The 26,479-nt window shown below is 41.4% G+C and overlaps 1 protein-coding gene across 1 annotated transcript in view; it reads right to left on the bottom strand.

The window, feature by feature from the left end:
• Positions 1–399: 399 nt before the first annotated feature.
• Positions 400–26,479, bottom strand: part of Fermt1 (FERM domain containing kindlin 1) — a 43,538-nt gene continuing 17,458 nt past the window's right edge. Inside the window, exons 7-15 of the mRNA XM_074074373.1 lie at positions 22,458–22,565; positions 21,936–22,067; positions 20,038–20,087; positions 13,764–13,888; positions 12,840–12,946; positions 11,173–11,394; positions 10,106–10,230; positions 4,704–4,845; positions 400–3,154 (exon numbers count right to left, since the gene is read on the bottom strand). Of these exons, the coding sequence (XP_073930474.1) occupies positions 2,981–3,154; positions 4,704–4,845; positions 10,106–10,230; positions 11,173–11,394; positions 12,840–12,946; positions 13,764–13,888; positions 20,038–20,087; positions 21,936–22,067; positions 22,458–22,565 (1,185 nt within the window). The 3' untranslated portion in view covers positions 400–2,980. The remainder of the gene's footprint in view (positions 3,155–4,703; positions 4,846–10,105; positions 10,231–11,172; positions 11,395–12,839; positions 12,947–13,763; positions 13,889–20,037; positions 20,088–21,935; positions 22,068–22,457; positions 22,566–26,479) is intronic.

The raw sequence follows: 26,479 nt of genomic DNA, 5'->3' as shown, positions 1-26,479 counted from the left end.
CTCCCAGACCTTTTGTTCCCCCTTCCCTTCTCCCATCTAACTCTGAGATGTCACTTTCCCAAAGCCCCTGGCTTTTTCCTTCTTGGATAAGCCTGACCTGGAGACACTGAGCTCCCCCTCTGGAACAGAGAGTGAGGAGCCAGCAGCTCAAGGCTGAGTGGCGCTGAAGAAAGAAGGAAGGAGGTGTGCTGGGTTAAGCCAAACCTGCCTTTGGATCCTGGTTTCACTGGTGATTGGCTATGTGACCCTGAGAAAGTTTCTTCCCTGTCAGAGTCTATTTTCTCCTTTGTAAAATGGGAATGCAAGCTGTCCTTACCCTCTGCCTCCCCCAGCCCATAAGCCAATGTGAAGGATACCTACAAACTGCATGTCACTTACCACTACAACCCGCCTATCACTCAAAGAAGTGCCCTCAACATTTGGTTCTCAAAACCACAGGGTTGCTGTTTTGGTTGTTCCTTTCCTTCTGATACATATTTCTTCACCTTCTGGTGTTTTTTTTAAGAGAGTGACCTAGAAAGGGACAAAGTTGCTCATGGCCAGGCAGGAACTCTGGTGGGCCCAGTCAGTGAGAAAGGAGCTGAAAGCAAGGGATAAGTGAGGTTCTGAGTCAATCTCTGGGGACCCACGTGATCAGCCACTCCCCCACACCACTGGGGAGAATGAGCTGGAATCTTGGAACTGTAAGAAGAGATGCAGGTCAGACCTGAAAGTTGTATTCTTTCATAACATAGAAAGCATTCATCTTTAGAGACAGCAGGCTGGATAGGACACAAGTAAATTGTATTCAACCATGTAAACCATTTACTTAAAAAAGTCATATAAAATAATAAAAAATGTAGATTTTTGACAAGATGGCAAAATGGTAGTGAAACACATACATTAATTAAAAATTTCATCACAGATAAGTCAGATGACCTTTTGTACCATTGGGACAGCAGCATTTCAGATTTTCTTGTCATACTTGTTTATTCCTTTGGGATGTTGCTGTGTAGACACAGAAGGAACATTGCCCTGAAAACTGTAACCTACAGAAATATTGGTTAAGTTCCTTTAAGCATTTTCATGGAAATGTCAGCTGATCATGAGAAGCTGAAGTACAGGACTAGACTGAAGATCTGGGTTTGCTAAGTTAGGCAGAGCTGTCTTAGGCAGTAATTGATGGGTATTATTTTAATATAGAACCCATTAAAGTGCTAAAGACCTGTCTAGGTTCTAATACAATGGAGCTCAGGGCTACAGAGAAACTACCAACACCAAGGTTAATACTAGTTTCTACATAAAACATTCCAAATTCAGTTCTTCATGATGGAAACCATATGTTCCAAGTGCCTAACTTCTGAGCTTTAAGCTAGACCTCAGAAACTCCAAGTGGGTACCTGGAAGGTTCCTGAACATTCACCTCTAAGGAGTTTCCAGAAGGTAGCTCTGGCTCAGGGTCAGGGCACCTCTAGCCGGGGCTGTCTCTGTGTGGCTCCCAGAGTTGCTGAGATCTCACCTCCCAGATGGCTTTGTTGGAAACTAAAGCGACAGCTAGGGCTTGGGGCCTCTGGGCTCTGGCCTGGCTGGCCTCCTGAAAAATGGTGCAGCCTAAGAGAATCAGAGCCCTTGCCTTATCCTTCCAATTCAGGTTCTCCATGTGGCACAAGAATGTTTTATAAAAACAAAACAAAATTTTATCTGAGATTTCCTTTTCTTTCTGGCATTGCTTTTCACTTTCTCAAAACCTACCCATCCCTCCCACCATTAACAAACCCAAACAGAAAATGATGATTCAGGCAGCTGTTATTTGATTCATGCTTATCTCAGGACAGGATGACATAGCAAAAAGCTGAGGAAAAAAAAAAAAAAACCACACACACACAAAAAAACCAGTCCATTACTGGCTTGTGATTTTCAAAGCCAAAGGTGGTTGGGGAAAAAGCCAAGGCTCCCGAGATAGCCATTGGAAGTAAGACCTTGAACACTGGTAGTCTTTGAGAACGGGTCTGCCCTGACTGGAACCCTCATTTCTGAGGAGTAGGGGTATGAAAAGAAAAATGAGCCTGTCTTCCTGAGCTCCAATCCAGAGTAGAAGTAGTTGAGACATGGACCTGGGCTGAAGAATGGGTTTTCCTGCACCTCTATGTCACCCAAGTCTTTAAGAAGGACTTTTAAGCTGTGCATGATGGTGCATTACCCATTATTGTAGTCCCAGCACTTGGGAGGCTGAGGCAGGAGGACTGTAAATTCAAGGCCAGCCTGGGCTACATAGCAAGACCCTGTCTGAAGGAAAAAGAAAAGATGAAAGAAAGAAAGAAGAAATAACTTTAATATGTCTAACTGATCTCCAGGAATGGGGCTTTTGGCGACAGCAGTAACACGACAGGGTTAATGATTAAGATTAGATGTCAGTGGTCACCTTGACAGAGGTCACTGCAGACCAGTGATACTTAGGACCACTCCTTTGGTTCTGGTTGCCAAATCAGTACCAGGAAACCCTGCCCCTCCCCTCTTACCTCCTTGACCTCCAAGGAAAGGGTACAGACTTTCTTTGCCATTTTGACAAGAGGAGAGCTAAGATTAGTTTCACTAAGGACACACCTATTTCTTTTTGTACCTGGGTTTTGGAATAAGACTTGTACTTGTCACATGTGATTTTTATCCTCCTGTCTTTGTTGCTGACATAGCAATGAAGTGAAAAAACATAAGGCCAATGTCTAGTCAATGCTTGTCATATGCTCCAAGTCACTGAACTGCAGCTACATACTGGGCCTTATGGCAATCTTAGAGTTCCACTCTCTTGCTCCCCCATCCATTTTATAAGAAAGGCTGTGCCCACAGTGTGTTCAGGAGAGGCGAGGATTGAAGTGTCTGGTGGAGAATCCGTGCTATCTGTTAGTCTGGCATCTAGGCATTGGGCGAGCCACTAGTCCCATTTGTCCAGGGATGACTCGCCCTGTTGGAGTAGGCTGTGTAGGCCAAGCAGGCCAGCTTTGCTTCAGTCCTGACCGCCGGTCAATTTGTGAAAGAGGTCTTCATCGAGCATTTCATTCTGATCCTTGGAACGGGTGGACAAGAAAATGTAGCCACCGATGTACTCATGCACGATCTTACAGTCCGCACTCAGACAGGTAAAGGCGATGAAGACGTTTTGGTCAAACTCGATTGCCACCTGGAAGGGAAGGTCATGGATAGGTTTAAACTCTGACAAGGAGATGGCCCTGGGTCTGAGGGCTGCTGAGGTGACCAACAGATGCATGTCTCCCCCAAATCACACAGAAAACCATTTCCATTCAGCACTTTCAGAAAACATGTATTTATTCTCTTTGCGCCCTCTTGTGGTGTCAACTTGGACACAAAGCATTCCTTGCTCCCAGCCCATAAACACATTTTCCATCTGTTCACGTGCCAGTTTAGATATAAGAATTTCCTAAGCACTCCCTGTGTCAGGATAGTTTGCAGACTCTTTAATGGAGAATAAAAAGCCTCCCTGAGTTTTCCAACAGCCTTGTACCCTTTCCCAGCTGAAAGTCATAGACTCTAAGCACCAGAAGACTTAGCGACTTGGCTGGTTCTCATGTCCATGGGCTCCCCACTGGAATCACCTGTGGAACTTTAAATACTCATTGATGCCCAGCACCCACTCCCAGAAGTTTGTATTTAATTGGTTTTGTGTTGGCCTGGACTGTGGTATTTTAAGGCTCCCCAGATCTTGAAATGCTTCATGCGTTAGAACTTGCTGCCTTAAAGATCCTGTGGACTCCGGCCTTCACTCTACAGTGGGTGCCCAGTAGTTATTAGTACTACCGAAAGGAATCCAGGGTTCTTACAAAAAGTGTGGGTCTCATACCATTTCTCTGCGTTGACAGTTTTCTACTGAAAATAGGAGAATGCCAAAGGAACAAGGGAAGATGATTCTAAATCAGCAACAGCAGACTGACCTGCATCAACAGTGGCATGTTGAGAATTTAGAGTCTTCCATGATGTAGGCTTGGCCTGAACATGGTTTCTAGAGGTGGGACAGTGAGAGGCTGTGACTCTGCCTGAGGGTTTGAGGGCTCATCTCAGAGGTGGAGTTTTTCCTCAGTCATCTCTGTGCACCTCACTTGCTCCTCCAGTACTTTTTCCCTCTTGGGACAACTGAGCCTTTTGTTCTACCACTAGTTAGATCTCTGTAGTCAGTCAGATGAGGCCTTTTTTTGATTTATTTTATAAGAAATGAGCATCCTAAATCTTTTTTTTTTGTGGGACTTGGGGTTTGAACACAGGGCTTTGCAGTCACAGAGCAGGTACTCTACCTCTTGAGCCTCCAGTCCATTTTGCTCTGGTTATTTTGGAGGTGGGAGCCTTGTGAACTGTTTGCTTAAATTGGTCTTGAGCCATGAACCTCCTGCTCTCAGCCTCCCAAGCAGCCAGGATTATATGTGTGAGCCTCTGGCACCTGACTCAGACTCTAAATCTTACATAATCCTATGGTAAGTCTATGAAAATTAAACTACCCAGCTATTTTACAGCCTATCTGTATGGAAAGCCAACTTGCAGTGTTAACTGAAGAACATTCGTCTTGTACTTATTAAGAAACTGCCCAGAATTGCACGTAATTGTTTTAAGCAGATAATTACATGCCTACGGTACACCTTTTAAAAATCAGAATAATCTGAAATTCCGAGGGAACACACATTGACAGGCTCAGCACAGAATACCAGAAACTTCCACTCTACCTGTCGGATTTCCCAGTTGACATTCCACTGTTTCATATTGGCAAATCTCCATGTTGTAATTGGAATCCCGGTGACTGCATCAATTCTAATCAGCCTATTATATGAAACTCCCAAAATGTCATCTTTCTTGATTCCTTTAAATCTAAAACAAGTAGAAAAGCAACTGTTCAATGTGGGTTGTAATACACATGGCATGGAAGCAATGCTAGGAGTCTTTCTGATAGCTGTCTTTATCTCAAGCCAGCAAAAATGCAATGTCTTTATTATCTCTTATGTTTTCTCTTCAACAAAATTGGAGAAGAGGAGGGTGGAACAGGTTCTGCCTGGAAGTGAGGCGGGGAGGGGAGGAAGAGTCGGGGCGGGGGCAGTGGGGAAAGGTGGCCCAAACAATGTATATGCATATGAATAAATGTATAAACAATAAAAAACCTAAAGTGTCACAGGGTATACCTGAATAAAATCTGAATACATTAAAATTAAAAAAAAAGAAAAAGCAAAGCAACTATTAGTCACATGCAACTTCTTAAAGATGATTGGATAATAAAATTTCCAAATTATTTTGGAAGGATAGCAATGAAGAGAATATGAATAGAGAGAATTCAAGCTGTCCTCAAGACACTCTTAAAGTGAAATTGAAATCAGAGGAAAATAAAATAAGAGGGAGTCAAACCAGTTCATTCAACATTAGCACCAACTGTGCATGCCAGGAATCTTTCTAGGCAAGGGGATATTTGGTGAACTGCACAGATAGAATATTCTTGGCTACTGGGGAGAGGGGATCAGGAACAAGTGAAGTAAATTGGCCAGATAAGATCATAAGGGAAAATAAACCACAGAAGATAGATAGGAACTACTGGCATGAGGTTTCAATTTTAAATAGTGAGGTCAGAGAAAGTCTCGGTGAGAAGGTGACATCTGATCAAAGAGCTGATGATGGGATGGTGAATCATGAAGGGGGCGCTGTTTCTCATGCTCCCTCCCTTGCTAGAGCGAGGTTTTCTCTCTCTGGCTCGCTCCTTGGTTATTACTGGACCTAACTGGGCTTAACTGGGGGCAAATGGAGATTTTAGAGAAGATATAAGATAAACAAAGAAATTTGGGGTCAGGTGTGTTGTATGCTCAGCTGGAGACACACAAACTCCATTGCTTCTTTTCTCTATCTTGATTCTTTAAGGTCTTTCTCCTCGTAGTTCTTTAAAACCTTGCTTAAAACCTCTTTGCTGCTGGTGGAGTGGCTTAAGTGGTAGAGCACCTGCCTAGCAAGTGTGAGGCCCTGAGTTCAAACCCCAGTGCCCCTCCACCCCCCCCCCCCCGAAAAAAACAACAAAAAAAACCTCTTTGCTTAGGCTCGCACTGTCCCACGTTTGCGCTCAGCTTATCTTTAACTTAATTGCTCTTAGTCTTTTGCCCCCAGGCTTGCACTGTCTCATCTCTCTTTTGCTCTCTTAAAGCCTGGGTGCTACAAACTTGCAAACAGCCACACCTACAACCTGCATATGCATAACTCTTAAAGTCTTGTCCTTAGACTTGCACTGTGCACTGTCCCATGTTCTCTTTGGGTTTTCTTTAGCTTTCCTTAGTCCTCTGTATGAAGTTCTTTCTCAGCTTTGCTTTCTGAAGCCTTCGTTAAAGTTCTCAGTGCAGACTTTCTATCAATTCCTCTTTAGCATTTTCCCTTCAACAATTCTTTTCCCTTCAATAATTCTTTTCCCCGCCAAAAGCTTCCCACACCAAAAAGCCCAAAGGAAAGCCACAAAAGGCAAGCGCCAAAAGCCCCTCTCCCTCCTTCAGGGTCTTTTATAGCAGCAAACAGAGTGGAGCCATGGGGAGGGGCATAAGACATTGAACAGGAGAAACCTGCATTCCTGCTTTTCTGAACGCAATTTGAGATGCAGCTGTTCTGCCTTTCCCTGTTTCGTGGCCTAGGCTGTGCCTATCTCGGCCTACAGGTAAAAGCAATTTACTGCAGCTCGCCTTGCTTGTGTCCAGTTCTCATAGGCTTTAATCCACTCCCCACAGAATCACAGGGATGTCTGGAGAGAGAGTATTCCAGGCGGAGGGCACAGCCATGTGGCACATGCATACTCTGAAGGAACTGCCAGGAGGACAGTATGGCTGGCACAGTGAAGGAAGGGAGAAGAATGTGACAGCGAGTTGAGGCCACACAGGCCATTGCAAGATCTGGCATTTACTCTGAGTGACACAGAGTTTCAAAAGCAGAGGCTGACATGGTCTGACTTTGATTTTTAAAAGAGTCATTTTAGCTGCTAAATTGAAAACCTAAGGGATGAGGGTAGAAGGCAGGGAGACCAAGGAGGACCACTGTGGACCTGGCCTGGGTAGTGGAGGTGGCAAGAAGGGATCAGATGCTGCGTGTACTCTGAAGGCAGAGCCAATAGACAGGATGTCAGTGTAAGACAAACAGCGAGTCAGGAGTGACTCCAAGGGACTTTAGCCTGACGGACTGAAGGGAGGAGTTGCCTTTAGTGAGATGCAGAATAATGCAGGGGGCTGGTCTTGGGGAAAACATCAGGAGTTTGGACTTGGTAAGGTGAGATGCCACTCATTAGACACCCAAGGGTAGTGGACGTCTGAATCTGAGGTTCAAAGGAAGCACTCTGAGGAACCAGTGTATAAAAGAAGCCAAATGAATGGTTGAGCTTTAAGAGGGTGAGTGTAGATTGAGGAGCGCTTGAAGACCTGAGGCCTGTGCACTTTGGTATCATAAGAGCCTGGGAAGATGAGAAAGAACTGGCCAGTGAGGGAGGAGGAAACCCAGGTAAGTCAGCTGTGTTGGGAGGCAAGTGGGTCAAGAAGGAGGGCGTGATTCACAGTCAAACTGCTGACACAAAGCCTGAGAGATGACCACTGGATTTTAATGTGAAAGTCATGGGTGACCAATGGGTGTCCTTGATGAGGCCAAGCTGGGAGGCAATGGAGTGATCTGTGGGTCCTGGAGAAAATATTAGAAAGTAACTGAGATGGTGGGTAGGTACAATATGTTCAAGAGAGATGCTACAAAGGGGACAGAGATGGGGGACAGCAACTAGAGGGATATGAGGATGGATGCTGATGTGAAAATGGATTTTGCAGGACAGGGAAAAGTATAATTTGAGAAAATATATCTAGTTGAATAAACTACCTTCTACATCTTCTTAAAATTATTTTTGATTAAAGTTAATTTTTTTCTGGAATCATTCTCATACCTTTTATTATTCATTCTGCTACATTAATGCTTACTATCACAGGTTAACCCTTTCTTGCTCCACCTGCTGCTCTCTAGCCTCCAGGCAGTTGTAAAGCAGGGACCCAGGTTACTTGGAGTAGGCAGATCCCTACATATGGAGCCTCTGACTGGCTTTGGAAAAGGCAGATTTTTACCCAGCCTAGGGCTGCTGCACAAACAGGTGCTGGAGGTGGAGTTAGGGGAAGAGGGACATGAAAGGGGAAACAGTTGGCAAAAGGGGAAATAGTGTGAAGGACTGACTGTCCAGTTTGCACAGGGCCCACCCACACTTCACAGTTTATCAGGCACACAACTTGCAGATTCATTGGATTCTCTGAACAGAGCAGGTTCAGAACGTCCATTAAGCAAGTGCAGCTGAGGGTTGGTGAGGCCAATGAAAGTGCTCAAAGTCACAGAGCTAGCAGGGGCACAGGTTGGTGGGGGCTCAGCCTGCTTAGCTCAAGTGACCATGTTCTTTCCACCCTGTAGGGCTGCAGAGTTATAGGGAAGTGTGTGTATGTGTGTGTAATATACAAAGGTGTCCATGCACAGATGTGCACAACTTTGTCCTTCCTCATTCTTTTTTTTTTGGCGGCAGTGCTAGGGATCAAACTCAGGGCCTTATGCAGGCCTAGGCAGGCCATCTACCATTGAGCTAAATTGCTAGATCTTGCCTTTGTTCCCCCCCACCCCAGCGCTGGGGTTTGAAGTCCAGACTTCATACTTGCTAGGCAGATACTCTATGATTTGAGCCACTCTGCCAGCCCATGCCTTTATTTTTTTGAGGCAGAGTTTGGCTATGCAGCTCAGACTAGACTTCAACTCATGATCCTCTTGCCTCTACCTCCTGAATGCTGGGATTACATCATGCCCAGCCTCCCTCATTTCTTTGCTTGGGTGAATAAAGCAGAAGGAGTCCTCATTTTGATCAAATGGGGGAGACAGAAGTTAAATGAAATATTTTAGTGTACAGAAAAGTCTGAATAAACTGCCCTGCTAGCAGAGCTAAGAGAAACTGGGTCTTTGGAAAGAGCCAAGAAAATAAAGAAAAGTATACTTTTGTATGAGTCAGTGCTTTAAAATATAAAGCAATCTTCCAGTTTCTAAGTTATGAAATAAGAAAATGACAGAGTATTTGCTATTATACAAGATTAACTGTAAATTTGCTAATGCATCAGTCTTCCTTACTGAATTAAAACATTTAAGTTGATTTTAGGCATGCTTCTAGACGCATTTTGGAAAACCATTCACTTCATACAGTGCAGTGAGTCATCACACATGGTCCAGATTACCAATGAGGACACTGGACTCTATGGCAAGGAGTGTCCCTGACTAGCAGATGAACTTAGACAAGTCACTGATGCTCTTCTTCTTTTTTTTCGTATCTCAGTAAATACAAAGGGACAATGGATGAGCCACCTACAGGGCCTTCAGACCAGAAATCTTCAGAGATCAATGGGAACAGGGGCACCACCTGAAAAGGCTGAGTGAACACAAGGCACAAGGTTTGTCAGGGTCTCTATGTGGAAACCAACAGTTCTGCAAAGCCACACATGGCCATGCTGTGAGATACACTACAAGGAGGAGGAACCTGACATGAAAGAAAGCCACAGAGTTCATAAAACCAGCAGCTGGCATCCTCCCTCTGGTTTTGCAAAGGTAGTTATCTTAAAAGAACAAAATCTGCTTTTAAAATCTTAACATTTCCTTCCTCACATTTAGCTGGCACTTTGAACAGAAGGTATGAAAAGTTCTGAGGAGTAGCTGAACGTGTTTAGACCATATGCAAAAGGGCAAAATTCTAAAATAAGAAGAGTTTGAAATTCTAGACTAAAGTGAGAACAAACTGGGCTTCAAGAAAGTCACTTAAAACTGAATGAACACCCACAGTGGGCGTACATTGAGATACCCCTTTGAACATTGACTTAAATATTAATAACAAAAACCAGGAAAAAAAATTGAAAGGACTTGATGGCACACACCTCTAATCCTAGCATTGAGGAGGTAGAGGTAGGAGGACCAAGTGTCTGAGGCCAGCCTGTCTATATAGTGAGACTGCTCAAAACAAAAACAAAAGCAACCCCTCCAAACAATAATAACAACCAAAAAAAAAAACCCCAAAACAGCAACAAAGAAAGAATGCAAAGTGAGAGAGACAAGGAAACACTGTAATCACCGGACAAGGTAGTAGGTGAGGCCAAATTCAGGTAGGGACTGCCAGGCCTGGATGAACCGCAGCTTGGCTTCAACCAGGGACATCTGGGCCACATTCTGGTGGGCTTCCAGGATCCGAGCTGCCAGCTAAGCAGAAACAGGAGACATGAAACTCTCCACAGTGTTCACCAATTGCTTTGTAATCATATTAACTCCAGATTCCCAATGAGAACAATTAATTCAAAGACCCACTGCCATTCTACATTGACAATTTGTTGTCATTCGTTCATCCATTCACTTTCTCCTCTTTGCTAGAAGACGTGAAAATCACCAGGGAGAAGGTGGAACAAGAGCAGTCAACACATGTGCTTCTAAGGCTCGTGAGGATGGAGGGTGCTGGGTCCTTCTTTCTGGGGTCTGCACCAGAAAGCATCCACAGACAGTGATTCTGCTTGAGAAGCTCGTCTGTGCAACTTTCAACTCACTCTCATGAAAGCATAATTTTCATGTTTAGTTTGTGGGGACTAAACAATTTATTCTTAATTAAGATCAATCTGGGACTATTACCACATTCAGTTAGCAGTATAGTCACCTCTAACAAACATTAACAGTAATTTCTTTCTTTCTTCTTTTGGGGGTATTGGGGGTTGAACTCGAGGCCTCACACTTGCTAGGCAGACACACTACCACTTGAGCCATGCTGCCAACCCCTTTTAAGATAATAGGATCTTGCTTTATGCCCAGGCTGGCCTGGGCTACAATCTTAATTTATGCTTCCCCTTGCAGCTGGAATAACAGGCACAAGGCGCCATACCCAGTCATTGGTTGAGAAAGAAGTCTCCTGAACTTTTTGCCTGGGCTGGGTTTGAACCATGATCCTTCAGATCTCTATGTCCTGGGTAGCTGGGATCACATGTGTGAGACAATGCACTCAGCTAGTAATTTCATAATATCACCTAATATCCAGTACATAGTCAAATTTCCCCATCAACCGATTCTTCATGTTAATGGTCTTAATCAGAGGGAATTCCTCCTTTTATTTCTGAACATAATTTATGTGAGTAACTGGCCAGATAAGATTAGCAGTACCTGTTTAGACTTGTATTTTTTTGCACACCGAGGTGATACAAAACTTTCTGGGTTCATGTCCATGCTTTCAACACTGGAAGCCACCTGAGATGATGAGTTCCGGTTTTTCATCCTCAGAAATGAAAGGATATTGAGGACCTCTGGCTGGTAGGAGCTGTCTGCCATGGTTTTGCCCTTCGATGCCAAGACACAAGCAGCCATCCACCGGGCATATTGATTCTCCTGCAACAAATTCCAGAGGGCTCAGAAATAAGTTCAAGTGCAAAGCCAACTTGCTGAAAACAGAACAAAGCTTAGGCTATACTATAAAACCATTACCTTCCGAGCAAGAAAAGACAGGAAGTGGTGCCTATTCTCAGTGACTGGTAACAAACATCCAACAATAGGTATTAAGTTTCTAGATGTTAAGGGGCTAGATGACAGGAATGTCAGCTTCGATCCATTTTATACAGGGGTTTTTGCATTTAATGAGGACCCAAGAACACAAAGGCTCCTGTCTGGAGCCCAGACATGTAAAAATACAAGTTACCAGAGAGTTTCCTAGATACATATTTCTATTTTCATACAATGTCTCATCTCTGACAAAAAAAAAATTGAAAAAAGTCATTGACCAATTTCCTGCATTGTTTCAGGGCCATGGATGGGATCTGAACCAGCTAATGGCAATTCTACTATTCTGTTAATTTTTGGGCTCCTTTTAGGCTTCAGTGAGAGAATGGGTGTGGTCTCCAGCTGAAGGGTACAGTAAATAGGGGATTCCTCACAGCAATAGTTAGTGTGGCATACTGAGTCACTGGCCTCAATCTTCAGCCTCCTGGTCTCCATACCCTTTGCCATGTTACTTGACAGTCCATCCCTCCTGAGTTAGAGTATAATTTCTATCCCTTCCCTTCCATCCACACTCATGTGTGATTTGCTTTAGGCAATGGAATGTGGATGGAAGCGACAGTTTGAAGCCCAAGCTTTAAGTGGCCATTCATGTTCCCAGTTGCCCTCTTGCACTTCTCCCATCATCATGAAAGAGCTCCCTCTAGGCAGCCTCAGACCAGAATAAATAAAATGAGTCCAAACTGCAGCAAGGACACAAGCCTCACTAGACCTATAGCTCAAAACAGATTTGACCAGCCGACACCAGCTTGAAACATCAGACCCCCAGCCTACCTGCAAATCTTTCAGAAACAAATGTTTATTGTTGAATGACATTGTTATTTTGTTGCATTGTGATCTTGTTCCAAAGCAATACCTGACTGACCAAAAAGTGTTCAATTTGAGAGAATATCTTACAGATGGTCCCCCATTTACCCTCGTTCTACATTGATACTTCAATTATACCATGGCATAAAAGCAAAACCATTTTGTTTTTCATTTTCAGATAGTATTCAATACATTACATAAGATACTTAACACTTTATTGTATAATAGGCTTTGTGTGAGATGATTTTGTCCAACTATTAGGCTGATGTGGATGTTCTGAGCATGGTTAAGGTAGGCTGAGCTAGGATTTCAGAGTTTTAGTTGTGTTAAACACATTTTTGACTTAATGGCATTTTCAAATAAAGACAAGTTTACTGGGACACAACCCCGTTATAAATGGAGGAGCATCTGTATGTTTTTCTCTTAGGCTTCATAAAGGTAAAGTGACTTAAGATTTTTGTGATTTAACTTACATGGTCACATCTCAGATACACTTCATTCATACCATCAGCGACAGGGATTAGTAACTTGATTCCAAATTTTTTCCCTGATACATTCACATCTGGCACAACTTCACAGCCTGAAGGACAAAAGGCAGGGAAAAAACTGAGTTCTGAAGAATCTGTTACAATAAATATCAGGCATGTATCTAAAGTAAAGACTTTGAATGTAAACCCCTCAGATTTGATTCTCTTCCAAAAAATGGAGAAGCAAGCAATAGCAGTTAAAGAAAAATAAAGTAAGACATAAATAATTAACATGGATAAAGAAAAATCATTTTCTTTTATGATTTCCTTAAATCAATCGACATGATTTTCAGGATGATATCAAGCACTCTTAGGAATAATTATGAACATGAAATTTAAAAGAGATGAAGGCAGAGGCAATTGCCAAGATGATGAGAGTTGAGTACACTCGTTGATTAAATATTTTTAAGTTATATCAGCACACTTATAGTCACTTTCAGAAGTTAGAACAGGCACTAATGTGACACTGAATTAAACATAACTGTTCTTGGCTTTATTTATTTTGCAGTGCTAGGGGTCAAACTGAGAGTCCTAAGCACATGCTCTACCACTGAGCCATTACTGATCCTGAATTCAGAAAGCTTCTCAGGATCTCACAATGTCTTGAGTGCTATACTGAATGGACACCAGCCACCACTCCTTCATAGACTCTGGACACACTGGGAAACAAGGGACAGTAGAACACAAATACCCACATTGACTAGCCCATAACCAAGGTCCATGTGCCAAGAGGAAGAGGAGCTGCCATTTGGAAAACCATGACACACAGAGGTTCCTCCAGAAGTAACCTTGCTTCATTTTGTAGGACTATTGTCTTCAATCTGCTTGCTGAGTCGTGACCAGCCACAGTGAGATGCAGGATGCTCTTACCTTTCAGATTTAGCTTTTCTACTGGTTCTCCTTGTTCAAGTTCCTTCGTTTTAAAGTAGGCTATTGATGTGTCTTTAAAGACAAACCAATATTGTTTGAAAGCTTTTAACATTAGTTTCTTGGGCCTGCAAATGAAAGTATAGTAAACATTTAAACCACGATCCAGGACTGCAGTACACATAGCAAATTCTGGGACAGATTGAGGTGCTTCAGAGGCCCTGTAGACAACACATTCCTTATTTTTAAAACACATCTCAATTTGCTAACTCTTTTCCTCTCTTCTTTTCCTTTTTTGTGGTGCTGGGGATCAAACCCAGGGCTAGTGCATGCTAAGTGTGCTCTACCACTGAGCTATATCCCCGGTGTGCCAACTCATTTTTAAAAGCTAGCAAGGGGGGTGATGCTATATAATGCAGAGGTTAATGTAGAAGCTCAGGAGTTAGACCTCTGCGTCCACACTCGGGTTCTGCCGCTGTCTATGTGATAAAGACAGGAGCAGCCTTGAACTCACATGGCTTGTGTGAGGATGGATTGAGGTCATCTATGTGAGGTGCTTATCACCATGCCTGGCACAAATGAAGTGCTCAGTAAGTTATTCTGATGACCTGGGAAACCTGCATGATTCTCGCACCACGTGAAATCTCAGCATACTTCCTGGATCTAAAAACAGCTGTTGATATGGAGAGTACAAGCTTCAGGTTAACAGACACAAAAACCAGTGACAAAAGTGAGCAATCTTTTTCTGCATAGTTTTCTATTAACCCTTCAGAGAAGCCACCAAATCAGGAAGTTCTCAAGACCCTGTCTCAACCAATGGCTGAGTGTGGGGGTACATGCCTTCACCTACGCAGGGTTGCACAAATAAAGAGTACTGTGCCTCAGGCCAGCTTGGGCATAAAGTGAGACCCTATCTCAAAAATAACCAACTCAAAAAGTGCTGGTCCAATGGCTCAAGTGGTAGAGCTCCTGCATAGCAAGCATGAGGCCCTGAGTTCAAACCCCACTATCACACACACACGAAGCTACCAGGAAATTCCCAGTTAAGTCATCTCGCTGTATCAACTAGACTGTTATGGGAAAAAAAGATTTTGGGTTGGGGGAAAGACATCCAACAGCGTTATTCGTTAGGGCCAAAAAACTCTGTGGCCTGTGCTAGACAAGGTTGGTGGCGCTTGTAACAGGTCTAAAGGTTGTGCTATTTGAAACAGAAAATGTGAATGAGAGCTGGGGGTAGGAAAGAAGGGATTATTAGGCAAAGAAAAGAAAAGGTGACTTGTATATGGTTTGATGGAACAATCCTGAGCTTGGAACTGGATCAGGGTATCTCTTGACAGAGAGTAGTCTATTCTCTACATTCAAGAACAGAAGAGGGCTGGCAGAGTGGCTCAGTGGTAGAGCACCTGCCTAGCAAACACAAAGCCCCGAGTTCAAGCTCCAGTATGTCCCCTCACTCCCACCCCCCAAAAAATAGCAGTAGAGAGCAAGTTTGGTGTTAATGCTGTCCTGTAGTATTTTGAATACATCAGTAATGTGTTATCATCAGCACAAAGCCACACAAAAACAAACGAAACTCCAGTGTATTACAGGAGAATATTATACAAAAATATAAAATAAATGAGAAGAACATTATACGGAGTTAACACTTCCTGTGCACTAAAATAGTATTTACCATGTTGAGAATTATAATTAATGTAATTGCATGGAAAATATTTGTTTACACTCAGATTCTTGGAAATGGGAAGTATTTTCAAAATAAAATCTACAGGCACAGCCTCTAACCAAAAGATGTGGGTAGCAAGGTCTTGGTTTAATGCGAGGCATCCAGACCTTTCTCTTTAGCGTTAAGAATGAAAACTTTTCCGTTTCTTTTTAACGGGCCTCTAAGAGTATCAAAAGATCTAAAATTCCTCCTACTATGTCTTTCCAGTTTGGTTTCCAACTTATCAACAAAACTAACAATCATGGCCCTATTCTGTGCTCTAGAGGCTAGGGTAAGACAGGGCAGGGGTAGAGGGTGGAGGAGTTGGCTGGGTGAGGAGTGATTTACAGAAAAAGACAGTGTCTTCAATCCTCACAGATCACACAGTTTAAATAAAAAAATAAAATAAGTAAATACAAAGAACATTGTAAACCATGTAACAAGGTGTGGAGAGCTCACAAGTTGCATTTAAACTGCAAATGAAGGATGAGTATGAATTTTTTTGAAAGAACAGGGAAAAGAAATTTCAGAAGGTGGTCATTGCTGGTGCACAACAAAGTGCACAGGTGCGTGAGAGCTGAGTTAACCATTTCTTAAAACACCTACCTCTGGCTGGGCACTGTACCGAGGAGAAATGGGGAGCAGGGAGAGGGGAGTCTCTGTGGCTTCAGCATTTCCATGTGTGGGGTATCATGGCGACAAGAACAACAGATAGGTGGGGCCAGTGTAGATCTTTGCTCTGCTAAGGAGCTGGGCTTTATATTTTAGGAGAGTTCACAAACACCTGCATTTATCAGAACTGAAGGGGAGCTCGTTAGAGAGTCCCAGACATCCAGACCCCGCAGGCGCAGGTCAGGACCTGGCCACCTGCACTGAAATAAACTTTCCTAAGATCACTGGCCACCACCAGCCATCTCGGAACTGTGAATGGACTCACCCTGTGTTTAAAATCTTTTGAGCATCTACCCTCAACATGCATATAGTTATTTGTAAACTATGCCACTGTACTATTATAAATATTATAAAGCCTATATAAAATATGAATGCAAAATGAGTGAAAATTTCAATTTATTTCAAGAAGGGAAGTTGTTAGTCAAATAAATTCCAATGATTTATGTTGGCTGTGAGTATTAAATCAAAATGCTTGTATTTTTTTTCCTATTAGGATACCCAAAGCTTTTAGCCTTCATTGTCCAAAATGGGAGAGAGATCACTGCTGAACCAGGTGACATACCTTTTAATATTGCCAACCTGTGTCAAGGGTACAGTGCTCATATTTTAATGCCATCTACATATTTGTAAAAACAAATTTTTTTAATGAGATGGGCTTGAACTTAAGGCTTTGTGCTTGCAAAGCAGGCATTCTACCACTTGAACCATACCTCTAGTCCATTTTACTCTGGTTATTTTGGAGATGGGGGTCTTGTTATTTGCCCAGGCTGACCTCGAACCTTGATCCACCTGATCTCAGCCTCCCAAGTAGCTAGGATTACGGGTGTGAGCCACAGGCTTGCAGCTATTTGTAAAATTTTTTATGGAGACAAAGCTACTAATTTCCATCTTCACTGATGTTAATCACTCACTTATGCAAATTAATTAGAATATGTCACATTTTCACACTTTTAATAAGTAGGTTTCAAGTATATAAAGTTCTGGTATTGGATATGTAACAGAAACATTCTGTTTCCAAGTTTTAAAAATATGTAGATTATATATATATTTAAAAATCACTTTGTTAAGGTATGATTGGCATATTAAGAGTTGTGCACAATGTATAAATCTTGATGAATTTGAGGATAAGTACACAACCTAAAACCATCAAGGTCATATATATTCATCATCTCACAACTTTTCCTCTTACCGCCTTATTACTATTTTTTTCTGAGTGTGATATGAACATTTAATTTTCTTAGCAAGTTGCCCTGTGCTGCATGGTTAGGTCTCCAGAACTTAAGTGTATCTCACGTCACTGAAACTCTGTACCTTTCAACCATCACCATCCCCTCTCCACTTCCCTAGCCTCTGACAACTGGTCATCTTGCTCCCACTTTGGGAACTTTTTTTGTTTTGTTTTGATGGTTCTGGTGGGGTTTGAATGCAGAGCTTTGCACTTGCTAGGCAGGCGCTCTACTACTTGAGCCATGCCTCTGTTCCTATGAGTTGATTATTTTAGATTTCACATAGCTATTAAGTGAAATCATATAGTTTTTGTCTTTTTTATAGTATCATTATTTCTAACAATGGAATCATTTCAGGAAAGCTGCTTTCAAAATGCTGTTTTCACAACACTAATATTTTTCAAAAACTGGTTATAGTCCACTTATTTTACAATCACTTTTTACCTAAAGGAGAGATAACTTTCTCTTATCAATGCCTGGCCTTATCAAGATGTGGGTTTATGGGTTGGGGGTGTGGCTCAAGCAGTAGAGTACCTGCTTAGTAAGCATGAAACCCTGAGTTCAAACCTTGGGACTGCAGGGGAAAAAAAAAAGTGTGCATTTATACAGATTTATTTTGCTTGAGATTTGTGACTTCTGAATTTAAGAACTTTTGTCTTCAAGATTTATGGAATATTCTCCAGTAGTCTCTTTCCAATGCTCCCTTCTCCTTCAGTCTTTCCTCTGGAATTCTGCATAGATGCTGGTTGAGCCTTCTTATTTTACCTATATCATGTTTTTCATTTGTACCTTTCTGGGTTCTTTTTCAACTGTGTCTTGTAATTTGATGTTTAGTATACCTAATTTACAATTTGTATGACTATATTTTTTACTTCTAGAATTTCTATTTGAATCCTTTTCAATACTGCCTGCTCTTTCATTATAATCCTTACTTTTCAACATACTCATTTTATGGTTTTTCTTTTCTCTATGGATTTTAACAACTGTATTTGCTAGGGCTTCATAGGTTTTGTGTTCCTGCACCAGTTTTTATGTAATTGTTTTCAGGATTCTCTTTGCACTTAAGACATTTGCATTTATAGCTACATCTGGGTGTGGCAGCAGCCTTGACTTTTATTTCTCAAGGAAGACTTTTCATTTCCCCACAGCACCCAATGAAAGGATGAACTCTATTCTGTGCTAAACAGAGAAGGTGGCCCTTATAAATTTCTACCTTTAGGCAGGCCCTTCATTCTTGCTTCCTGCTTTATATTGGGCCATACAGCTTTATTTCCTGTCCCTAGGTGGGTTAAAAATACCAGCCCCAAGGCATGAGAACTGATATCCAAGTCCTAAAATCCCTGTAGGGTCCCTCTTTATTTCATAAAACTTGAGATTATGATCATTTTAAAATTTATAATTCTTTTATTTTATCCTGTATTCATATGGATTTATTGCTGGAAACTGATGCGTACTGTTTATATAGTGGGTTTGAAAGATTTTGTTTAGAAAAATAAAGAGCTTCACGATAGAGGAAAAAAATCAAATCAAAGGACAAGTCCAATGCTCTGATACTGATGTAGACCAGAGGATCAGGGAAATGAAGAACGTGTTAGAAGTCGCACTCTTACTAGAAATAGGGCTCTCTCCCCTTCATCCCTCTGTCCCTCCCTCCCACAGAGAATATGGCAACCCAATCTGTAGAACAATTATGACTATTTTATAAAGGTGTATTTGTAGCTTCAAATTGTCCCTTTTTTTCCTGCAGCTCTGACTATAAAAAAAATGAATTAATTGTGGTTATAGCTATTTATGCCACAGAGGTTAAATTAATGACCGTATTGTCTGAGACCTCATCCTGCCATCACACACACAAAACAAAAACAAAAACAAAGTGACCTTTGGATACTTGTGTCTCATTTACGCCTGATTCAGTTTTTAAGTTTTCCTTTGCATCTTGTATTATCAAAAGCAACCTTCATTTCCCAGAAAGCGAGCTACCCCAGTGAAGTGTTGGTTTAAGAAAAGTCAACAAACCATAAAGTGACACAGGTAACTGATAGAACTTCAAAAGGCCTTATTTCTTTTATCCTAACACACCTTGCCACCACCACAAAGGCCATAGTCCTTTCTATGATGAAAACAAAACAGAAACCTGCTTGGCTTTTTAGCAGTTTCCAATGGACCAACATTTAAATAGGTGAAGGTAGATGAACGTACTATTGCAAAAGCCCAGGTCAACTCTTATACTGCCAAAGAGCCTTCAAATGGTGTAAGAGTCCAGAGCCTCCAAGATGGACTTCCTGGAAGCTGCAGCCTGGCACATATGTTCATTATTGCTGAAGCTAGCCATGCTTAAACCACTGTTTAGTGAGCGTGTGCTATGAGCCAGGCACCATGTTACATGCTTCAAAGTGCCATCTTATCTAATCCTTCCAACAAATCCAAGAGGAGGAATATTCTCATTTTATAGATCAGGAAACTGCAGCTCAGGAGACATGAAAACACTCTCAAGGTCACCCAGCTGGTGTGTGTGGTGGAGGTAGGATTCAAGCCACTGTCTGTCTCATACCAAAGCCCACAGTTTTACCTTTAAACCATGAACTTGCCTAATGGCTGTGCAATTATGTCCAATCCTGGACCCTACCCGCAAGGGTTTGTTACAAGGAACACCTTTTCCTCTTAAAAGTTTACTTACCTAAATAACTTGAGATTATCTGCAAGTTTAGGGATGTCCGTAATGTCCTCCTAAGGAAAGGAAAAACCGTAATGTTTCATTAGCAGAAATTTCATAGATGGAGCTGGCATGCTATACCTGCATCAACCAATATGGCAGCCATTTGTGGCAACATGTGGCTTTTAAAATGTGAATGAATTCAATAAAATAAAATGAAATGAAAAAGTTCAGTTCCAGTAGTCACCTCAGGGAGGAGGAGGAGGGTTTGGAGTGGAATGGGGACACGCGGGCTCCTGGGTGGCTGGGAAAGCTCTGTTTCTTGATTTTAGACAAGGACTTGGGGGATCATTTAATGCCAATTTGTCGATTCATACATTTATGTTTTTCAGTTTTCTGTACGTGTCATAGATGACAAAAGTGTAAAAAAAAAAGAGAGGGAGATTAAAAGGTTGACTAACACTTCCCTGTTTTGACTTGAACTTCCATTCAAGTTCAAAGTTTGAGCTAAAATGTCTATTCTATGTAGAAACAAAATCTTTTGCAATTCTTATGTCAAAGTGGGGAACTGTGGCTACATCCAAGTCACTGATTAAACTCAAAGGAGCCTGGTTCAAAGTTCATTCTGCAAGTGAACTTCTCACACCAAGAAGTGTCACACAAAAACACTGAAGGAAGGAGGGAAATTTTCATTTATTCCAAGAAGGATCACTTTCCTATTCTATCTATTTAGTGAAGAAAGGAGAGAAAAAAGAACTTCAATTTCGTGGTCTGTGTCTCTGATAAACGTGAGCCAGGCTCTGCATCTCTACAGAATCTTGGTGTTTAGTTTGTATTAAATATTTGCTCTTGCATGAAACCAGTTTTCTATTTTAAGATATTTAATGATAAGAAAACACACATAAGATGTGTTATACATAAGAATATAGTGACTCATTCTTATCTATCATTGTTCAGATATAGTACAATGGACCCACCACTCTGACTCAATGTGATTAAACCAGTAATTATTGCCATGACTGAAGAAGTTAAGCAAATGAATAGCACTTGACGACTGAATCAAAGAGAAAGGGCATTCCAGTTCTAAAGCTGCCATTCAGTCACTTTTCATGGATAAGGCACAAGGCATGATAAACCAGTTTTGTTTTTGTTTTTTTCTTTTCTCCCCGTTATGGGAATTAAAACCAACGTCTCATGCATACTAGACAAGTGCTCTACCACTTGAGCCTGCCCCTGGCTCCCCTTTAAAAAACTTTTTGTTTTGTTTTGTTTTTCAGGTAGGGTCTCACTAACTTTGCTTGGACCGACCTTAAACTCTATATCCTCCTGTCTCTGCCTCCAGAATAGCTGGTCTTACAGAAATGAGCGACCACACCTGGCTCGATAAACCAGCTTTATTTCTTTATGTTTTACAGGAGTGTTTTTATTTATTTATGTCCCGAAATCAAAAGGGTTCAGGAGTGTTTGATAATGCCCTAGAGAAAGGCCCTCCCTTCTATCAACCTTGGTCAGAGAAAATGTATGACCAGGTAAATAGATAATGAGACTGTATCCACAAAGCATTTTCTCTATCATCACAGCAGCCCCATGCTATAGACAGGGTGGTTCTTTCTAGGTTTAAGGGGTCAATTCCAGGGTCCATGCTAGTGCAGCAGAGCCCACAGCAGTCATTCATCCAGCTTACCTGCAGGATGAAATACATTATAATAGTATTACCATGAAAATACTTTTAGTCCCTTTGCAGAACTAAGCTGAGAAAAGCTAGTCAATTTTTGCTAAGTTTAAGCTTATCATATGAAAAGCATAGGATTTTTTGCAAAATCATATGAAATATCCTCTTATTTCTAATTTTAAAAAAGTTCATCTGTATTTGTCAATTAGTGAACAAAGCCACAATTCTGAGTGAACAGGGAAGTTCATACCAAAGTGTTGTCTGCTTTTCCACCTTCGAGGGTCACTTCCAAATTAGACAGTGCTGCTTCGACTTCGTCAACCTCAGACTCATGTGTAAGATCCTGTATGTCAGTGGACAATGATAGTTTGCTGATGTGATACTAAAATGAAAACAGAGGTTTGAGAAATGTCAACCGAAACAGGTCCATAAGTGATTTTCTTCTTTGAAAAGAATTCCCCTGGGATCCTGAGTACCTCCTGAAAGGAGATCTCCTGCCTGGGGAGGGAAAAAGGCATTTTCATCGGATTCACTTTAACACTCACAATTAGCATGCTTAAACATACTCTTCCTCATCACTGATTGTCCCTGTGATAGGAATTGCAAGACAATTCCTTTCATCATGCACACGTGAAGACTGGGAAGGGCATTTAAAACTTATTCTCATTTTCATTTCTTTCATAAGAGAAATGAACAGTCTGAAGAATATAAAACTTTAACCAGAACAAACGTGACTTGTCTCTTCAGAGAAAAGATCCCAATGTCCCCTTACCTGCAGTGCTGCAAAGATCAGCATCTCTTCCTCTGTGCAGTCGACTTCTTCCAGGAGGACAGCCCACCTGGCTTGTTCGTAGAGCTGGTTTATTCGGACAGCGTCATACTGGACAAAGAAACAGTGGTGGGTGTCTGGGGGGCCATATTTATATTCCACAACCCAAAAATTCTTGAACAACTGAGGCTATTCTTTGTGAGTTGGTTTAGACCCCTGAAAGGGACACCTCTATCTTTCCATTGCCTGGGCTCACTTCTCTTCTGAATTGAGAGCAGACCTTTCCCAAACCTCTTCCAGTGCTTCTTCAAGGTGCCAAACCCATCTGGCTTAGCATTCCCTCTCTTTACATTTCTATTGGTAGTAAAAACAGACAGTAAAAATGGTTTACATATAAGTAGTATAAGGCAGAAGGAGTCATAAGCTAGACTGCAAACAATGTAATCTCAAGCAGAATCTGACAGAGATTTTTGCTTTATTTTATTTTTTGGCAGTCCTGGGGTTTGAACTCAGGACCTTGCCCTAGCTAGGTAGGTGCTCTACTGCTTGAGCTATGCCTCCAGCCCTGACAGGGATTTTCAAATGGAACTTTATACTAATCCCCAAGTCAAGCTGAAAGAGACAATGTTCAGATATTGCCAAGAAGATTTTTAAAAAAAGAACAATGTTGTGAGGGGATACTTGTGCTCTAGACACTGGCACACATTATAAAATATCAGTCATTAAAATAGCAGGATATTGACATGCTGGGGGACAACATGTCAACTGATACCTGGAAACAGACCTCTGTACCTCTAAATTCACATATTTAATATAAAGAAAAAATGGCATTTTTCTATCAGTAGGGAAAGAAAGAATTCAACACCGTATCAGTGTTAAAAATGCCTAGCTATTCAAGGTAACAAAAATCCAAGTCAAAAAATTATACCAGCCAAAAATGTAAATGACAGCTGGATTAAAGAATTTAAACATACAAACCCACAATGAGTTAGCACTTCACATCACACCCACTACAGTGGCACTAATAAAAGACAGATAATAACCAGTGCTGGTGAGGATGTGGGGAAAGCTAAATGCTAGTGCACTGCTGGATGTTAAGTGGCATAGCATCTGTAGAAGACAGTTTGGCAGCACTGAAACATAGACTACGATGAGCAATTCCACCCCTAAATATATAACCCTCAAAATGGAAAGCAGGGTCTCAGACAGATACTGGTACACAGCAGCATTTTCCACGATAGTCAAAAAATGGAAGTGACTCAAGTGTCCGTGAATGGATGAAGAGGTTGTATATGCACACAATGGAATATTACTCAGCCTTTTAAAAGCATGAAATTCTGATGGATGACATGACACGGATGAATCCTGAAGACCTACCAAGTGAAATAAGACAAACTTAAGATGACAAATATTGTGTGATTTCACTTAGATGAACTACCTACAATAGGCAAATTCAGAGACAGGAAATAGAATAAAGGTTACCAGAGGCTAGGAGGAGGAGTGAAGGGGAGTTATTCTTTAACGGTATACAGCTTCTGCTTGGGAAGATGGAAAAACTCTGAAAATTGGTAGTGGTAATAGTTGCACAATATTGTGAATGTACTCAGCGCCACCAAATTACCACCTAAAAAGATTAAGATGGCAAATGAATTGTACATATGTATACACATTTTACCACAATAAAAAAGTTAAAAAACCCCAAGCTTTCACATGAATTTTCATAGTAGCATTATTAATAGTAGCCAAAAAGTGGAAACAATTTAAATGTCCACCGATTGATGAATGAATATATATACACACAATGGAATACTATTTGGCAATAAAAAGAAATGAAACGCTTATACATACAATACAGATGAACTTCGAAACTATGCTAAGTGAAAGAAAGCAGTCACAGTACACCACAGGGGCTGGCTCAACATCCTCCAAAACCAAATGAGAACAAATATACATGAGCCTACTCATAGCATCACCATTCATAACAGTACCCAAACGGAAACAACCCCATGTCCCTCACTGAGCTGGCAAAGGATAAATAAGACAGGAACCTCACCCAAGGGCACTACTTGGCCACAAGAAGGAAAACGGTACTGACACCTGCAGCAACACATGACCTCAAACACACGCCTGGTGAAAGAATCCAGACACAAGAGATAACATGCTGTGTGGGTCCCTCTGCCTGAAATTTCTAGAAAAGGCAAAACTTGAGACAGAATGTAGACCAGCTGGGGCTGGGATCAGTGACTGACCAAAAGTGGTTTTGAGGAAACTTTCTTGAGTGATAGAAATGTTTTAAAACTGGATTGTGGTGATGGTTGCACACATGCATAAATTTATCAAAAAAATCATGGTATTATACACTTGCAGCGGGTGAGTTTATGGTACATAAATTATAGATCAATCAATACTTGACAATTAAACAACCCACACGCACAATGCACATGAAGCTGTGCATGGTGGAGCATACCTGTGATTCCAGCTATTTGGGAGGTTGAGATGGGATCGCTTTGACCAGCCTGAACAATGTAGCAAGACTCCATTTCAAAAACAAACAAATGAACAAACAATCTGCGCCACAAAAACATGCAGCTTCCTGTTCCCCAAAGAGCCCTGATTTAATGTACAATTTACAGATAAAATCTAAATGGTGGTGCAACCACTGATATTTGAATTGGATTAACAAAGTATCTTTCTTTCAGTCCCAGTGTTTCACAATGCTAATGTGGTTTAAAAACTGTAATAAAAGTTTCCTCACCTGAGCATCCTCACATCCCCCAAAAGCCAAATAAACTAATTCTCTATAAAAATATTAAATAAAAAGTTATTTACATTTACAAATTAATATTAAGCGAACAACAGGATCTAGAGTAAGATGTCATGGGGACATACAGGCTGAGCCCTGTCTCGCCAAAGAATACAGGAATTCTCTGTTCCTCCACAGAGCTTTGGGGGTTCCTCTTGGGATGCTTGTTCACATTCTAGCTGAGCACTGGGGGATTACAAGGTTCTGGAACTTTCACAGGTCATTAACAGGCATCCTGTAGGTCTTTATGGCTGAGAGAGTTCTCAGAGACGTCTCTAGTACTTAGGAACAAACTTTTCCCTTTGTGGGGATGGGGTACTCATGCCTCACCTTGGCCCTATATTTTCTTTGTTTTGGTTAATGGAAATTAGAAACCCCAAGCTGGAAGCACATGGAGCCTACCATCTCCATTCCTTGGATCTCTGCTTCTTCCTGTCTCATCAGTTTCAGTGAGTCAGTAGGTCCCCTTCCCCTTCCACCAACCAACACTATCAACAAATGACAAAATCCACCTATCATCATTGCCCTGCCCTCAACAAGGGCTACTCTTTACGTCTGATCACAAGGCTTCTTGTTAGCCTGGCAGCAGCTGTCAGGATGCTCAGTCAGTATTTAATATTAAAACTGGTGTGATTATTGTTTGTAGAACATGAAACACTGTGGAATATCCAAGTTTAGAGAATTTTCTTTCTTTTACTTCATGCACTTTGAACATATTTAGTAGAAGTAAAAGAGTATACAATGAATGGACTCGTTTTCAACGAATTCAGAAGTGATGAAATTTAAACTCCTTCCCTTCCTGTTCTTCACAAATCAGTGTCACTATGGTCTGTTTTGCAGCTCGCTCTGCCTCTGATTGTTATATTATTATATTATACTTTAGTATGGGGTGTGGTCGTGATACCTGTAATTGTAGCACTCAGGAGGTTGAGGCAGGAGGATCTTGAGTTCAAGGATAGCCTGGGCTACATACTGAGACCCCATTTCAAAAAAGAAAGGGAGGGAAAAAGGGAGGGAATGAGAGAGCGAGCGAGCTGACTCGTTCTTTTTAATAGCAGTGCAGTGCAAAAGTATCATAATGTATTTGAGCAGTTCCCTACTGATGGACATCAACGTGGTTTCCAGTCTTTTCCTAAAACAAATACAGTAATAATCTTCCTTGCACACATATGTATCAATTTGTATATGTAAGTATTACTGTGCTATAAATACTTCAGAGTAG

Source organism: Castor canadensis, chromosome 5 (genome assembly GCF_047511655.1).
Source record: "Castor canadensis chromosome 5, mCasCan1.hap1v2, whole genome shotgun sequence".
In the NCBI taxonomy this organism is placed as follows: Eukaryota; Metazoa; Chordata; class Mammalia; order Rodentia; family Castoridae; genus Castor; species Castor canadensis.
The sequence above is the reverse complement of the archived record's forward strand: the minus strand, read 5'-3'. Positions and strand labels throughout refer to the sequence as shown.